General features: G+C 49.3%; 1 protein-coding gene across 1 annotated transcript; it reads right to left on the bottom strand.

Moving 5' to 3' along the window:
- Positions 1 to 342: 342 nt before the first annotated feature.
- PTPN22 (protein tyrosine phosphatase non-receptor type 22) lies at positions 343 to 17,652 on the bottom strand. The gene is made up of 21 exons (XM_030292068.4): positions 16,996 to 17,652; positions 14,040 to 14,148; positions 13,016 to 13,092; positions 11,977 to 12,072; positions 11,593 to 11,631; positions 11,116 to 11,187; positions 10,979 to 11,038; positions 10,451 to 10,593; positions 9,648 to 9,714; positions 8,605 to 8,682; positions 8,003 to 8,095; positions 6,626 to 6,702; positions 4,959 to 5,692; positions 3,845 to 3,934; positions 3,585 to 3,715; positions 2,894 to 2,921; positions 2,440 to 2,520; positions 2,043 to 2,146; positions 1,589 to 1,619; positions 1,418 to 1,489; positions 343 to 1,114 (listed from the first exon to the last, which is right to left on the bottom strand). The coding sequence occupies exons 1-21, from the start codon at positions 17,428 to 17,430 to the stop codon at positions 1,050 to 1,052; spliced, it is 2,682 nt and encodes an 893-aa protein (XP_030147928.4). The 5' UTR covers positions 17,431 to 17,652; the 3' UTR covers positions 343 to 1,049.
- Positions 17,653 to 17,784: the final 132 nt, after the last annotated feature.

Raw genomic sequence — 17,784 nt, 5'->3', positions numbered from 1 at the left:
TGGGTAAAGGTTTTCACTGTTTTCTGGTGTTAAGAAAACCTGTGACCACAGTAATAAAAAAAGGCAATATTGGCTATTCCCCCAGCTTTAAACCACCTGAGTTTTCCATTCCAGCAGTGGTCAGCAAATTCTTGACCAAATTCCCCAAATACCACTTGGTTGGTGGGGTTTTTTTTGGTGTTTGTTTGGGGTTTTTTTCCCTGTCTTTGCAGGAAAATAATCATATAAAGTAATGTTCAGCATCTTTATCCCTCCCCACTGATAGAAACATTAGTGGAATCTGCTGAGGAATCTCGTCTTCCCTCTTCCCACCTGAAATTCTGTGCTGGAGAATCACAAATCCTTGAAAACAGCATTGCTTTAAAAAACAATAATATTTTGCTTACTGTCATGGTGTTTGGGATTTTTTTTTTTCCCAGATAGAAGAGCAGCTGGGTCAGCCACTTGTGCAGTTACACTGGTTTCATTTCCATGGGATCAATCACTGTCTCAAGTCTTATTGCCCCAAAATCCAGACAAATGCTCTGATTCGCTCAGATGGGGGGAAAAAAAACCGCTTATGTTATTTCTAAAATTTGGGATGCTAATTCCCTCTTAGTCCAAGTAATGTAAACATTTCAGTGTCTTTGATTAGAATAGACCTACAAATGTGAGAGAGGGTCTTGATCACCTCACTCTGCTCCGTTGGCTTTCCAGTTCATTCCAGAGTCTTCACTGGGTCCCATCATCAGTTTATGCTCAAATCCATCCTTTTCAAGTGATTACTTTCCAAAACACAACAAAAATATGTCCTTCCTTAGGATAAAACTTGTATTCCAAGGTTTACCTTCCATCCCATTGCGAATTAACTGAAAGCTGCTGGTACTTTTACATTCTTGACTTTAAAACTCCATTTTTAAATTCAGTGAATGTGCAAGTAGTGCCTGAGCTGCCAATACCGTGTAACAGCTTTGGATGTGTTTATTTTGGTGGAAGCTTCACTGGGATGGGCATTCCAAGTATTTCAGGATGACTTCACAAATCTGCAATGCCAAGTCTGTAAAATACATCTAAATATTCCATGCTGGGGGTGGATTTCTTGGTCCTTTAGGTTTTGAAAATCGATTTGCAAAGCCTAGGAAGAAATTATATTTTTTTTAATGCAACAAATTCTGCATGTTACAGATGTTGATTATGTAATTCCTTAAAATAACACAGGAATTGAAAATACTTGCAATTTCAGATCTTTCCCAACCTTTAAGATATGACAGAAAAGCAACATCCCATAGTTGCAAATAAAGTTGTAAATGTGTAAAAATGAAATATGTAAAACCCAATGAGAATTATTTGAAATATTTGTAGTTTACAAGTTCTCTGCCTGGCATTTAGACTTCCAAGAACTGGGTTCTTCCAACCAAAACATGAGAGCAAAACATACCAAAGTTAAGGAAAGACCTCGGAGAGTTTGTTGGGGCAGGTTCTGATGATTTTGTCAGTGGACTGCAGATGCCTAGAAATAAAAAATGAGACTGGAGCAGCTGGTCACTGGCTCCACACATTTAAATACTTGCTTAAAGCCATTGCGAAGATATTAACCTGGAAAACTTACTTTTTTTCACATTTTTCAATATTTTCAAGCTCTGTGAAAAAAAATGGAAAAAGGCTAGTTGGAAAAAAATGTGTGAAGCAGTGGATCAGCTACTGTGGTAAAGGGAATTTGCTGGTAATGCACATGTATAAAAACACTGATAAATGTACATGCATAAATAGATCAGCTACTGTGGGAATTCACTGATAAATGTACAAGTATCACATTTCATAAAAAGCAAACTTTGTGCCACTTTCTTTGGCTTTTTCCTTGTCATCCCAAATGCCTCCAGGTTGTACTTTCTTGCTGTTTTCCTCAAGCGCTTTTCTGTTCCACCATTACACCCCGAAGTACAATCTCACGGGGATAATTAACAGGAGGCTCATCAAGAGGAGGCTGGCCATGGTTTTGTCCTTGTAGGACAGACTCAGACCCCGCTGGAGCAACTTTTTTCCCAGAGTTTTGTTTCTTTTACCTTGCTCCTCTTGAAGCATTTAATGAGTTCTTTGGATGATGTTCCTGAGCCCTTGTTCTCCAAACCCACAAGACTCAAGGAACTTCTTGCAGCAGGCTGGAGACCTGGGAACATACATGATACATACGTTTTCAGTGGTCATTCACAAATCCTCCTGCTTTTTTCCAAGTGCTTTATTGCTACTTTTCATCTCCACTAATGCAGCACTTCTAGAAATTTTCTGCAGGTTCCCTACTTGTGTTTATTTTTGTTGCTTTTGCTGAACTCTCCTGCAGGGAAGTGCTGAAGCAGTACCTGGTGATGCTTTGAACAAGTGGGCCACGCTCTCAGAAACCTACAGGTTTAGGTGTGAGTGTAAAACCTCAGTTGCATCCTGAGAAAAGAGCTCAGCACTTACTTGCTGCCTCAGCGAGAAGAAATGACTCCGGGGTTCTTTCAGGAAGCGGAGGAGGAGAATTGGAGCAATCCTGGGTTGTCTCTGAGAAAGCAAAGATAAAAGAGTTGGTTACCTAGCTTTAAAATTATATTTATATATATATATATACGTATTAGAATCAACCAGCTTCTCTCAGATGTCTCAAAGGAAACTCACAACATGCAGACAAAGAGAAGGCTGCAAGGAACATCCTCATGGACAGGATGATGCAGGAGCTGATTAGGAAACATAAAACTACCAGTTCACTTTGTTGCAGAACTGTTTAGTTCTGGTTGGAACTATTTAGTTGCAGAACTATTTTGCAACAATTTCCGTTGCAGTGAGCACAGATCCTAAACACTTTTACTAAGTAAAGCAGTTTCAGAAAAAAAAGCAGGTCTTAATTCCAAAGATTTTCCCAGTGTTAAACTTTTACCTGTTTGTGGGCTCCAAAGCTTCACACTCTGGAAACAAAAAACAAGGCAGGTATTTAAAAGTCCCACATCCAAATGTTGTTTTCTTGCACACAAGGAAGCCAGAGAAGACGAGGAAAGGATGTGATGTGCAAACACCCTCCCACATACACCTCCACACTTGTGCAGAGGAAGACAGACTTGTGCCTCATTCTTCCACTTCACAGAGCTGTCACTCAGCTATGGGATGATCAACAGACGCCTAAATTTTGTTCAGCTCCTGTTGGTTCCACAGGGCTGTGTAAACTCAGCAGAACACTAATGTCCTTTGTTCATTATCCTTCTCTAAGTGAGGGACAATATGTTTATTACCCTGTACTGGTCTTAGAATCCCAAAAAAGTAATGTTTGGAGTAAAGTAGGTGTTGATAAGAACCCATCTCCTTTCCAATCCTGAGCCCTGAAATCCCTGGAAGTGTTCAAAGCCAGGTTGGACAGGGATTGGAGCAACCTGGTCTAGTGGAAGGTGTCCCTGCCCATGGCTGGGGGGTGGAATGGGATTTTCTCTTAAGAAATTCCGTAATTCTGTTATTCTATGAAATAATTTATGGCAAATATAAAGTTCCAAAAAGTAGAGTCCTTCTCACAGAAGGAAATATGGTAAGGAGATTGGCATAGGAATAGTGCTGGAAAAGAGGTGAAAGGCCATTCTCACCTTACATGGTCTCAGTCTCACAGGGTCATGAAACCCCTTTGAGTGAGACTCACCACTCCACTCCCAGGAGGTCCCAATATTTGGATTTCTGTCTGGAATCTGGAAATCCGGTGTGGCCTGAGGAAATTGCCCTAGAAGCAATTGAACACCAGAGAGATCATTCCTCATCCCAGGCACTGCCAGATGCTACAGAACCACCCCGGTGTTGGGTGAGCCCTCAGTGCTGCTCAGACCCACATTTAATGTTGTTAATCACTCACCTGGCTCACTGGCCACAATGAAGGACTCTGGGGTGCGCTGGGGCAGGGGTGGAGCATCATCATCATCATCATCAGGCTGTGGCAGGGGGGCTGATTGGAGAGACACAGACAGGTTACTGGCATGGCAGGACATGAGGGCACCACAGACCTGTAGGGGATGGGGCTGCTCCTGCCCTGCCACGCGTCAGAGATTAAGGTTAAACTTAGTTAAACCACCTCTAAACTGTGGTTAAACATCCAAATAAGTCCCATCACCAATTGCAGAAGGAAAATGAGCATAACCCAGCACAGAGCCAGGCATGCAGCAGGTGGTTCTGGTGCTGCTTGGCTTGGGCTGCACCTCCCAGGACTTCCCAGGATAACGAGCATGTCTTTGTTCCATTGAATACTGAGGGGCCTGGGCAGGACAAAGGGGAGCAAGTACCAAAGCTGGGGACAATAGGAAATGTCCAACTGGACCAGGACTAACCAGAACAAGAAATAATTCCACCTTCCTCATATGGCAGGTGATGGATTTCAGGCTGCAGATCTGGGCAAAACACTTGTGTTGAATCATGGAATCATAGAATGGGTTGGGTTGGAAGGAACCTTAAAAGCCATTTAGATCCAACACCCCCACCATGGGCAGGGGTGTCACCCAGGTGCTCAGGGCCCCCGAAGTCCTGGATCTCTCAGTCTTAGTGAGATTTCAGTGTCCCCCACATGACACTCTGCAGCAAAGAGTGGGGTTTGACCTGAACACTAAATCCTCAGAGAAAAGCATTTCTGGGAGCTTTCTGAATGCTTTTTGGAGCACCTCGGTGTAAGAATTGGTCAGTACCATCCCTGCCTCCCTGTGAGAGCTGTTCTGAGGTCACACAGTGGTTCAGGGCAGCTGTGTAACTCAAACACCAAAGTGACACTGCTCTAAAAATGTTTGTGGGGAAAAAAATTCAGGCAGGATGAAAAGTGTGAGGATGAAACCAGTTGCTCCCTCAGCTCCCATGAGAGCCCAGTCCTGAGGAGAAGCTTTAGACCTGCCTGGACACCAGGTGACCACACTGACCACTCCCTCCAGCACACCCAGTCCAGAGTGAGCTGGTGCCATGTGTCCCCTTGTCCCAGCAGCACTTACCCGAGGAGATGATCCTCTCCTGGTTCAGGGGGATGCGGTGTGATGATGGGGAGCTGGCTGTGGTGGGCTCTGGCGGGGCACTGGCAGAGCACGTAGGGAGGAGCTCATCCTGCCCCTCCAGAAAGGGAAACACGGGGGACACAGGGTCATCTGGAGAGAGTGATGAGAAGTAGGGGTCTTCTGCTGAGCACAGGGAAGGGTGAGGGCATTGCCTCTGCTTCCTGTGGCCTGGGGGGCCACCCGCTGCTCGTCTGGAGGGGTTCAGGTCCACAGGGGAAAATCCATCCTGGAAGCTCGAGTGACAAGCTTTTGGGCATTGGGGACTCCCCACAGGCTTGGCATCCCCTGCATCCCATTCCCAGCCTTCTCGCCGCTGCTCCAGCGCTAGAGGGGTCGATACAGTCCATGCCAGAGGTGCTCTGGCACCAGGTGCCCTCCTGCCTGCTCCCTTTTGGTCCGGCTCCAGCTCCAGCTCCCAGCTGCAGCGTTTCTGAGGGGCATCCCCAGCACCCCAGGGCTCGCCAGCAGCTGCCTGCCTGCAGCTGGAGAAGTTCAGAGCACCAAAGGAGATGGCCTGTCTGATGGGGGGCATGCCCCGGGCAGAGCTGGGCTGTGCACCCAGGGCACCCAGAGGGGGCAGGGATGCTTTGCTCTGTGCCACCGGAGAGAGATGTTGGTGTTTATCCTGCTGCGGAGGGAGATGTTGGTGTGCAGCCTGCTCCTCTCTCTCTGAGCTGCAGTGAAAGCACAATAAAGTGGTGTGGAGTCAAAGCTGTGGAGGGCTCAGATAATGTGAGCCCACTAACAGCCCACAGCACTGCTCCCAGGAGCAATTCCTCCAGGAATGCAGAGCCCAGCCCAGCCTCGAGCAAGGAGCACAGGGAAGGATTGCCCTCCATTTCAATGGTGAACAGAGGAGGCCTCTTTATGTCATCAAGCTGAACCAAAGGCAGGATTATTTACAGAAAGCAGACACTGCAATCCCAAACATGCCCACAGAGACATCCCACCACCCTTGGAAGCTGCTGGTGTTGGGAAGCTGCGTCCTCAGGATTGCTATTCCTGCAGCAAGGGGCACTGGAGTGGAACGTGCAGATGGATGACAGGAGCAGTGTGGGGGCATTCCGTGCCAGGCAGAGGGCTGGGATGACCCAGCCTCCATGTTCATGAGACTTTTTTATACTCTTTTGTACTGTTTTATACTGTTTCCAGTTCACATGTGAAACCCAGGGCAGAAGAAGGGGGCAGATAATGGCACACAGGGAAGAGGCTGAGACACATCAGTGAGAAGAGCAGGAATTATTAGGAAATCAGAAAAGGTTTCTTCACTCAGGGGGTGATGAGGCATTGCAACAGGCTGCCCAGGGAAGATGGAGACACCATCCATGGAAGTGCTCATAAAACAAGCAGATGTGGCATTTGGGGACATGGTTCAGTGCTGGACCTGGCAGTCATGGGTTAATGGTTGTTCTCCGTGGCCTTAGAAACTTTTTCAACCTTTAAGATTCTATGAATTATGTTAGGAACAAACATGAGAGTCAAAGTGGTACTCAAGGGAGGCAGCAGATCCTGAGGGATAAAGTGTTCCAGAGCACACATCAACAAGTGAATCTCTCTGAAATCGTGTGGGTGACTGCAAACACCAACCAGGGATACCTGTGCCTTACCAGGTGAGTAAACTCAGGCCATAAATGTCTTCCACTGGAGTCGGGACTGGCTTGACTACGGGATGCCCTGCTCCTTCCTGGGGAAAGGAAATGTTTGCAAACAAGAATGAGGAGGCAGAATGTAAAGAACACCAACGTGCTGCTTCAGGAGCTGGGATTTTTGCCAAATCCTTCTAATTTCTAAAGCACTTGGGAAATGACACCAAGGTGGAGCTGAAAACTGCAGACAGAACTTCCTGAAGGGCAACTCTGCCAGCACCTTTCTGAAATGAGAGTACAGCGAGCCCTGCAAACATCCAGCTGTGCCAAACAGCTGGCAGGCAGCCTGTGCAGACACTCTGCCTTCAGGAGCCCACACTGGGCAAGCTGGATGCTGGTTTTGTGCATGGCAGCAGCTCATGGCCATCCCCCTGCTCTGCACAGTGCCCTCAGAGGACAGGGAGGTTTAAGGGGGCGAGAGGTTTGGGCAAGAGATACAAAACCACATCCTGACTTGAAAAGTCCTCTGCATTTTGTGTCAACCCAGCCCTTTGTGACCTTTGCTCACAGACGGTCCTTAACCAGTCCAAAAAGGCTTTTTCCAGTTCTTTTCTCACTCAGAATGAACTACAAATCCTATGGCAAAACTGAGGCACGAGTCCCATTGCAGGATCCCCTTCCCAATTTTTTAGATGAAAGTTTCTGACCAAATGAGCTCACTGTGACCTTCCAGGCTTTGCTGTGGTGCATTTACTTTCCTGGATTTGATCCAGTGAAGCTCATGTCAGCAGTCACAGAACAGCAAGAGCAAAGAAAACCTCAACCAGAGATGTTTTGGCTATTCCTGTTAATATGCAACTTCACACCAAGATCACATTTCTTTTCTTCAGAGTTGTAACAGATTTGTGAGACTTTGCCATGTTTTTTCACAAGGATTTTCCCCTATGCCCTCCCACAGACAGGCTGTAGTGCTGATTCCCTCACTAGCACACACAAGGTAACACTTTCAGCCTCACTGCCTTGTGATCCCAAGCTTCCCAACCTGGACCTTCCCAGCTTGGTCTGAAAATCCCCCAAGTTTCACTTGTACATCCCTATGGAAATCAGTCAGTCCTGTAGAAAATTTGTGCTGTTCTATTCACTCATAACATTAAACAATCATAAAAATATATAGAAAATAGAAAATGGCTTTGAGGCTGAAGAAAATCTAGGTCTTGCTTGTGATAAGCATTGCACATTGAGGGGAAGAGTTGAATTATCATGGGTTAATGTCAAAAGAAACTCAGTTTGGGGATCAAGGGAAGCAGAAAATATTGGAATTCACCCCAGATCTGCAGCAGGAATTGAGGTTAGAGCTGGAGTGCCCAAGAGGCAGAGTGTGTGTCCTGGGACTTTTACCTGTGAAGCAGCAGAATCTTTCTGGCCATCGAGTGCTTGAATCTGCCTTTTGAAGAGCTCAATCACTGCATCATAAACCAGCTCATACTGCTCCTGCATTCCAGACAGGCACCAAATGTCACAGCCAACACCGGTGGGACCTGTAAATGGCCACCTCTCCCCAAGCAAGCACCACCCTGAGAGAAGCTGCCTTTCCTGTCCATTGGCAGGGTGTGAATTTTGAGAAGAGGCAGAAGCCACGAGTCTCCCAGGGTTCACACTGAAGCATTTTGGGGGGTTTTGAGGCATGCAAAACACACTGTTCTGCATTGAGCTTCCTCTTCAGACTGTTGCAGCTGAGTAAAGTTCCCACTTTATTGCCTGGACAGTCGTCGTCTCACAGTGTAAGCATTTGATAAATCCCACTGCGAGCACTGGCCCAGCTGTCCACAAGGAAACTCTCAGCTACCAAATGAACTTCTGCCAAATCATTGTTCTGTTCAGAAAAATGACTTTGCTCAGCATCTCCCAGCTCCCACCAGCACCACTGCTCCGGGTCTCCCTGCTCTGAACCCTCCTGGGGGAAAGGCGAGGTGCCAGCTGGTGGCATTCCCCAGACACACCTTGGTCTGCACTATGCAGGGCCTTTGTGTGCGCATTTCCTGGATCAGGCTGAAAACACTGAAGTTCATTGGAACGATCTGGAGGGAAAGAGAAAAGGCAAAATGGTTTTAAATGGAAAGAGGAGAGATTCAGATTTAATATCTGTGAGGGTGGGGAGGCCCTGGCACAGCTGTGGCTGCCCCTGGATCCCTGGAAGTGCCCAAGACCAGGTTGGATGGGGCATGGAGCAGCCTGGCACAGTGGAAGTTGTCTTTACCCATGGCAGAGGGCTGGAAAGAGAGGATTTTTAAGATCTTTCTGACCCAAATATTTCAATGAATCTTTAAATGGAATCTTTCAATGAAATCTTTCAATGATTTCTATGATTTCTCTGATAAAAAATTACAGACAGGTCTAATTTCACGAATCCTCCAAGTCATGAGGCAGTTCAGAGCACTGTCTGAAATCCAGGCCTGCTGCTGCAATAATTTTTAACAAAGGGCCTACTTAAAGTGCTATTTTATTTATTACAAACCATCCTCCTCCCTCCTGTCTCACACTCCACAGAAAATACCCTTTTTATCACAGCTGTGGGCAGCAGGAAGGACATGACACTGATTTCCCAGCTGGGTGGGCTCAGGGAGCTGGAGAACACAGCAGGCTCTCCTCTGAGTCCCAGCACCTGCCCTAAGGCCATGGATCACTGCCTGTACCATTATTGGAGAGTCAGAGTAAAGCAAGGGGGTGGTTTGGAAACACTGAATATCTGAGTGTGAGTGTGGAGAGACAAACATAGACAGTAAAGATGTATGAAGAGTGACGGTCAGCACAGGGCTGTGAGCTGTGAGCTGAAGGCCAGGCCAGGGGGAGCAGTGAGGGGGATTCTGCCCCACTGATGATGCTGCCAGTGCCCGGAGAGAGAGGAGTGGCACAAACTGGGAGTGGGGAATCAGCACTGCCGCTCTCCAGTGAGGCCGTGGGGAGCTCCCATCCTCCAGAAATCCCCCTAGGGAGGCACAGAGGGGGACAGGTACCATGGGAGGCAGTGGGGGTTGACACTCACCCCGTCCTGCAGCAGCTTCTGGGTGTAGTCGATGGCGCAGATGACGCCGGTTCTGCCGCAGCCAGCACTGCAATGACAGCCACAGGGCACAGCTGGGCACACTGTGCTTCTGACAGGGGGGTTTGGAGAGCACCCACAGCCACCTGTGACCCTGCTGCCCCACGCACATCCTGCAGACCTGCAGGATGCTGCAGCTTCAGCCCACGCAGGGTTGGGAGGAGCAGCTCATCCCCTCAGAACAGTTCTCAGTCCTCCTGTGGTGACCAGCCACACCTGGACATGGCCAGTGGTGGTCTCTGAGCCAGACATTCTCACTCCCTGACAGGAGGGTGTAGCCAGCTCGGTGTTGGTCTCTTCTCCCAGCTAACAGTACAAGAGGAAACAGCCTCAGGTTGTCCCAGGGGAGGTTTAGGTTGCATATTCGGGAAAATTTCTCCACCAAAAGCATTGTCAAGCACTGGCACAGGCTGCTGAGGGCAGTGGTGAAGTCACCATTGAACAGATGTGTAGATGTGGCACTTGAGGACGTGGTTTAGCAGTGGTCTTGGCAGTCCTGGGCGAACGGTTGGACTCGAGCATCTTAAGGGACTTTTCCAACCTAAACAATTCCATGGTTCTGTGGTTCTGTTGCTGGCCTGCTGCTGCCTCCTTCCCTGTCCCCTGGCCATGCTGGCTGTCCTCAGAGGAGCCCTTTGCCTCAAGGCTCCCTACAAGAGGAGCTTGGCTATGGGCTTGGCCAGCTTCCCTGCCCTGTGACCCCTGGGGCCATGGCAGCCCTTCCCTGTGGCAGCCAGGTCACCCACCTGCAGTGGATGCAGACAGGGACCCTGTCATCGGGCTGGTAGCAGCGAATGTCCCTGACGAGCTCCAGGATGGGCTGGATGGAGGAGGGGACGTGGTGGTCCGGCCAGTTCTTGTAGTGGAAGTGGTAGATGGTGCGGGCTGCCTGCGGGAGAAGAGCAGTGGCAGGGTCTGGCATGTTGGCATGGCGAGGGCAGCTGGATTTCTGCTCCATCCCCAGCTCCCATCTGCATCAGCAGGCAAAGGGCAGAGCAGCAGTTTGCAGCTGGTTTTGCTGCAGGAGATGTTTGATGACATTCTCGGCCTCACTTACCCGGAGCCTGATTTGCCATGACTGACAAACAGCTTCAGACACTGAGGTCTGAGTTAATGAATTTTTTACTTCCTTTGTTCCCTCAGCTGCTGTGAAATCTAATTCAGCAGCCTGAGCAATGTAAAATTTTCTGCACAAAATGTACCATATTTTAATATATTATTTATATAACAAAGCCACCCCAGGTACATTTTCTGCTTTGACCTTTCCTCCTTACCTCATTCAGGGTCACCTTTAAAGTTCTAATCACATACTGATTCCTCTTCTCCTCAGCCTCCTGCAGAAGAAGGAGTCAGAGTCAGATGTTCTGTGGTGGCCTGGGGTGGGACAGGGTGCTGGGGTGGCTGCACTCACACAGGTGATGGAGAAAGGGCCACAGTGCAGGGGGGAGCTGTCCACCTCCGCCCAGTACCGCTCACATTTCTTCTGTTGGCACAAGCAGGATGTGTTTGGTTATTCCCCACTGGCCCAGATGTGCTGTCTCCTTTTTTTAATTTTCAGGACAAAATTCACTCTGGGAAGAGGCTCAGCTCTTGCTGCTGTCCAGCTCCAGCCTCTCCCCTTCCTTGGAGCTGCCTCAGTGTGTTTTTTCCTTCCAGAGAGATTCCCTACACTACTGGAAATGGCTAAAGAATTTCATGGAGTCAGAGACCATGGTTTGGTTGGAAGGGACCTTAAAGATCATCTCCTTTCACCCTCTGCCATGGGCAGGGACATCTCCCACGGGACCAAAAACCACTTTATATCAAACAGAAACTCACTGTCAGTAGTGGGATTTAATAAAAATCTGCATCTCTCACCCCTCAGGGCCATCTGTGACACGCCACTCACCTTCCCCATTTCAAACTCCATACAAGCCATGACCACGACCTGCAGGAAGAAGGCTCATTAGAAAAGTCTGAACACGAGTTTCTTATCCAGGCAGCACAATTAAACTCGTCTCTTGTGGGTACTTATCAGTGATAAGGAAACACTGTGGGCTGCTTTCCCTGAGCCCCAGCTGCCAGACAAACCACACTGGGACATCACCCACAGCCTGGCACCAGGACCTCCCCAGCCAGAGCCCAAAGGCAGGGACAGCCACCAGCAGACCCTGCCCTGGCACGAGTCCCACTGCCTCAGAAAGGACTTCTGGCTGCAAGGACAACTTTTCTTAAAAAAAAAAAAAAAAAAGTGCATATAAACTTTATATTTAAATATAAACCTGCACCTTACCAGGACTTCATACTCCCAAATCATCCTCCAAAAGTCTGTGACAGTAGTGGACAGAGGACCCTGGGTTGCAATGTATGCTCTTGGCCCATAGACACCCTGGAACATTCAAACCAGACATGGGGACATCTGCAGAAATAAAGTCATTCCCCTCTCTGAATTTACTTCTATCAGCAAGCCCATGAAGGACTTTCATATAGTTGAATTTTGGGCACATACATTAACTCAAGCAGTGGTGTGCAAACCAAAGGCTGCGGAGCTGGGATTGAGCTGAAATCTGCTCCCAGACACCAGCACCAGTTCTTACAGCACCTCTGGGAGCTTGGAGGTGATGTGGCCACAGCTCTGCTGCTGATGGCCAAAGAATGAACTGTGATCCTGTTGGGAAGGTCTGATCTTCTGCAGACAGGCTACACAGAGCCCTGGGCCACTGGTCACCCTCATGGAGAATGAAGGGAACTGTCTATCTATCTATCTATCTATCTATCTATCTATCTATCTATCTATCTATCTATCTATCTATCCATCTCTCTATCTATCTATCTATCTATCATCTATCTATCCATCTATCATCTATCTGTCTGTCAGCCAGAGAAGGGCTGAAGGCCCAGGACAGCCCCAGGACTCGTGGAGCTGCAGGTGGAGCACTGTCCCACACTGATCTGCCCCGTTGCTTGCCCCAGCAGTGGGTCCCAGCCATGCAGCACTGCAAGCCTTCCTGCCTCTGCACTGCTTTCAGCCCAGGTGACTCTGGCCACAGGCACTTTTGCACCACTGTCACCCACCAAAGGCGACGAGGAAGTTGGGGCTGAGAACCACAAACTGTTCCACCCCCAGCACGAGCGTGTCCCTTGCCCCGTAGCCCGGTGCCTCTGTCTGCACAGGGGCTTTCTGGAGGGCTCACTCATCTTCTTACACCAGTTATCCTTGAGCACAGCCCAGAAACTGCTGCAGAGCCCCCAGCCTGCCCCTCCTGGCACAACCCACCGAGCTGGCACCACCAACATCTTTGCAAGGACAAAACACCACAAAAAAGGCAAACCTTGATGAAGTTGGCATTGATGTAATGAGAATCTGTGTCTGATGTAATCAGGGACAGCTCCACTCTGCTGTGGTCAACTGCAAAAGTGGGGGAAGCAGTCAGTGTCTGTCCTTCAAGGTCCCTGAGCCCTTGGAGGGCAGCACCAGGGGCTCTGGGGGAGCACTCACATCAGAGAACCCATCCGGGATGGGCTGGTGGCTGTGCAAGCAGCTGATGTCCCTCCCACACCTCCCACAGCCCTGCTGCTACACGCACAGGGGATGGACGAGATCCTTTTGGAGGGTGAGGGAGGTGTTAGGGGAAAGCTGCAGGTGCTGCCACTACCCCAGTGCAGTGCTGATCCCCCTGACCATGCAGCAAGCCAAGCCCAAAAGCACCTAACAGCACTGCAGGCTCAAACCAGCTCTGTGGGGTTTGATACAAAGGTTTGAAAGCTGGACTCCATCCTGGAGGTCGTTTCCAACCTTAATGATCGTGTGATTTACTTTCTTTTCCAAGCTGGAATGGATAAAAGAGTCAGTCTGCTCTGATCCTGGGACAGAGTTCTTTGGAGACACTGCACCAAGCCAAGGCACAGCAGGGTTTGCCTGTTGCCTGCTTTGCACATCATCGCTGCCCAAAGGCCTTTGGATGCAAGTGGTCACAGAGCTATCCAGAAAGCTTGCAAGGATCATCACTGGAGGATGTGTTTCCTAGTGAATAGAAGCTCTTCTGTCTGTGGAAATATCACAGAATACCCTGAGTTGGAAAGGACCAACAAGGATGATCAGGTCCAATTCCTATCCCTGCACAGGACATCCCCAAAATCCCATCATGTGCATGGCAGTGTTGATTTGTGCCAAAGTCCTCCAGAGCAGGCCCTGCAGCAGCCAAAGCCCTAAATCTGAGCAGCAGGACTCAAAGCCAACAGACAGCAGTGAGATGCTCACATACAACAACTGTGCAGGCAGGCAGCAGAGAATGAGAACAAGAAAAGCAAGAAAAACAAAAGGCTGAGTAGGAACATGTGCCATTTCCAACCTACAAGGTAAGATGTCCTTGTATCTGTTTTTCTTGACATTCTCTGGCTGCTCAGATGCTGCTGTAGGGTAGATTTTATCCGCTCTGTACTTTGTTGACTGTCTCTTCAGCTTCTGTGATAAAAGAGTGGAACAAATTACAGCAGATGTGCTACAGCCAGCTCACTACTAGAGAGCACATGAAGGTCTCCAGGGGTCACGTTTGCTACCACAAAGCAAGGCTGGCACCATTAATTCTTTCCTGAGTGGCTTTGCTCAGAGCAGGAACAGAGCCAGAACCATCTGAGAGCCCCAGCAGAGGCTTGTGAAGGATGGAAAGTGTGTGCTGAGGCAGTGCCCACACGTCAGCTTGTGAAGTGACACCAAGGGGGTGAGGCCCAGGGGAGCCACTCTCAGTACAAATGGCACCCAGATCAGATCAGAGGAGTGACAATGTCAAAGCACCTTCAGCGAATGATACCAGAAAAGACAGGTAAGTCTCTTGGTTTTTCTCACTTTGGTAGAGGTGCTCCCATCTGCAGCTGGAAGCAGTGATGCTCAAGTCACTAAGGGAGCACGAGCAACTGGAGCAGAGTGGCTCCATGGCCTGATGAAAGACAAGGAGTCCTGGGACACACCCTTAGGGCTGCAAAGCTCTCATCTCTTTCATTTTAAGGATAAAGCTGCAGCACTCACAGGGAGTTAAAGCATTTTTCTCCTGGTAAAGCATAGAATTTTATTTCACTGCCACCAGCTCCTAAATAACTCACACTATTTGTTACCATCAACTTCAGAAGCATCATTCTCATTGCATTTTTTCTTTCCTATTTTTGTGTCCAGATTGCTGGCTTTTAATATTAAATTGCAGTTTTAAACCACTAAATTCAGCCACAATAGAAGTTAAATCTCAGAGATCTGATGGAATGAGTGAGGGAGGAGGTACAGGAGGCTCAGGACAGTCCATGTGTCCAGTCTCAATTAAGAATGAGGGGCAGACACAGTGGGATAGAAATTGTGGGGGCAGGGTGAGTTTTGTAGCCTCCAAATCTCTGTAACCTGAGCAATTCTGGTGTTGGTCACATCCTCCCCTTCCTCCTTCCAGTGCACCCCCAGCTTCCAGGGAAAGATTTCACGGAAAGGGCATCACTCCATACTAAAGCCTTCCCAGAGCCAAGGCCCTGAATCATCTGACTTTTCTGTCCCTGAATTATCTGACATGAAACAGTTTGGGAAATGCCTAGGTATGAAAAAGGAAGTGGGAATCACAGAATCATGGTCTATCCTGGGCTAGTGGGACTCATAAGAATCATTGAGTCCAACTTGTGGCCTTGCACAGACATCCCAAAATCCCACCTAGAGCCTGAGAGCATTGTCCAAATGCTCCTGGAGCTCTGGCAGCCTCGGGGCTGTGCCCATTCCCTGGGCAGTGTGCAGCTGAGACTGCACAAACAGAACAAGGGGACTCTAAAAAAACCCTATCATTTATAGTGACATCACCACAATTTGCACATAAAAATGCTTGGTCCCACAAGGAGAGGGCAGGAATTGGGGTGGAGGAACAACACTGAATATATCTGTCCCGTTTGGAAACAAGCCAATATGATGACCTGCTAAGGCCACTGCTTTGCAAAAGCGGCCACAAATCAGATGTCTCTGAGAAGATCCTATCCCATACAACAGGAAATGCAGCCTTGACCATTTCCACCTGCCATTTTGATCAGAAATGAATACATCAGCTGCTGGAGCCAGCCTGAGCAGCAGGGCAGGGCTCAGAGCCCAGTGCCTCACACACAGACACCAGGCAGAGCGAGGGGAACTCAGCAGGCTGTGACAGCGCTTTGTTCCATGGAACAACAGGCTGTCACTGCAGGCACAGATTAATCACTTCCCTCCACCCAGACACCTGGAAACCAAGCACTCAGCTTTCCCCCAAGGGTGTGAAGTGCCAGATTTTGCTGGTACAACAGAGCAGGGCTGGAGCTGGAGCTTGTGGAGACCCCTTGGTAACCTGGAGCCCACTGCCCGGGTCAGTCCAGTGTTTGGCACCTCTCAGATTTACCCTTCCCTGTGTCTGTGGGAGCTGGGCAATGTCACTGCCTCTCAGAGCAGCCCAGACAGCCTGTCAGAGCCCCCTGCCTCCAGCTGAGGTACCAAGAACCACCTCCAGCCACCAGCTTTAGCCATGAGATGGTGCATTAGCATCCGAGCCTCACCCCTGGCACCCAAACCACAAAATACATCAGAGAGCTCACAGATTCAGAACACAGGAGGTGGGAGCCATCAGAATTTTGTGCAGCTTTTGCCTTGCTGGGAACAAGAAAGCAGTTTCCAGGAGGAGCCAGAGCACTGCTGGATATGGAGCACACAGGTCCCAGAATGATTTGGGTTGGAAGGACCTTAAAGTTCATCTAATTCCACCCCCTGCCATGGGCAGGGACACCTGCTGCTCTCCCAGGTTGTTCCAAGCCCTTTTTACCCTGGCCTTGGACACTTCCAGGGATGGGGCAGCCGCAGCTCCCTTGGGCAACTTGTGCTTTATAGAAAAAAGGACAAGCTAAGTCAAGGTGAAACCAGAGATGCCTGGCAGGAACTCGTGCGCCACAGGTCTAACAGATTGCAATGGGGAGAAGGGGCAGAGGCTCCGTATTCCTCCCTGTATCCCCAGCTGTGTCACCAAGGCCAGAGGCTCCATATTCCTCCCTGTCCCCCCAGTTCTGTTACCAGGCAAAGTGAAACCGTGTCCCGACAAGTGCATTCGCCAAGCAGAAAACAGGAAGCACTCGGGGGATTACTTAAAAAGCAAACAATTCAAATGCAAACTATTAATTTCCTATCATGTCTTTACATTCCTCTAAGCCCAGTTAACTTCTGGGTGCCTGCTGTAAAACTCCTAGAAAACCTCACAGTCACAGGTTTGCGAGGTGACCGAGCGACTCCCCCGACATGAGCTGAAGCGCTGAGCCAAGCCTTGAGTGAACTCACCAAAAACTCCTCTGCAAACTCTCCTCGGCTGAGCTTCTTGCCCTGGGCCCTTTCCAGGTTCTGTAGCAGGATCTCCCTTTGGTCCATGGTGCCGCAGCGTGCCTGGCCTGGCCCTCCTGGGAAGGGACATGTCAAGTGATCCGCAGCGGAAGGCGCCGCTGGGGAGAGCTGCCTGTGGTTTTCTGACTTCATCACAGCCCCAAAGGAAATTAGTGCGTAGCAGATAATCCTGGTCAAACACAACAGAACGCACGGCACGGGGCCCTGGCAGCTCTGTTCAAACCAGCCCCACCTGGAACGGGGTGGGCAGCACCGAGGACAAGGGTAGGGACATGCTGGACACCAGTCCAAGCCCCCCTCCACCCCAATTCCTTCAGCACCGTGTCCAGCCATCACTGCTGCGGGTAGCCAGGGGTGAGCACAGGGGGCAACCATGGAGCATTCACATCCCAAGGGCTGTGCTTCACCAGGAATGCTTCGAGTCTGGAATGGGGCTGGAAGAGTCCATAGAACAGCATGGAAAATCCACAGTTCTCCTTCACGCCTTTAACGTAGAATCCCAGAATGGTTTGGGTTGGAAGAGAACTTAAAGCTCATCTCAATGGGCAAGGACACCTTCCACTATCCCAGGTTGCTCAAAACCCCATCCAAGCTGGCCTTGGACACTTCCCAGGGATGGAAGTTCTAGTGTTGTCCACATCAGCTCTCCCTGAGGACAGGAACACAACACAGCTCTGGGAACTGTCAGCAGGAACCCTGCTACAGCTGACTGGTGATCTGCCTTTGAGT

Source organism: Taeniopygia guttata, chromosome 26 (genome assembly GCF_048771995.1).
Source record: "Taeniopygia guttata chromosome 26, bTaeGut7.mat, whole genome shotgun sequence".
NCBI classification, from domain to species: Eukaryota; Metazoa; Chordata; class Aves; order Passeriformes; family Estrildidae; genus Taeniopygia; species Taeniopygia guttata.
This window is presented reverse-complemented; position numbering and strand designations above follow the sequence as displayed.

Excerpts from the sequence above, each read along its gene's own strand:
- PTPN22 (XM_030292068.4), bottom strand. The coding sequence starts at position 17,430 with ATGGTTGCCCCCTGTGCTCACCCCTGGCTACCCGCAGCAGTGATGGCT. Across the intron at positions 11,188-11,592 it reads TGGAGTTTGAAATGGGGAAG|AAGAAATGTGAGCGGTACTG; the intron begins GTGAGTGGCGTG and ends TTGTGCCAACAG. Across the intron at positions 1,490-1,588 it reads ATTGAAAAATGTGAAAAAAA|GCATCTGCAGTCCACTGACA; the intron begins GTAAGTTTTCCA and ends TTTTATTTCTAG.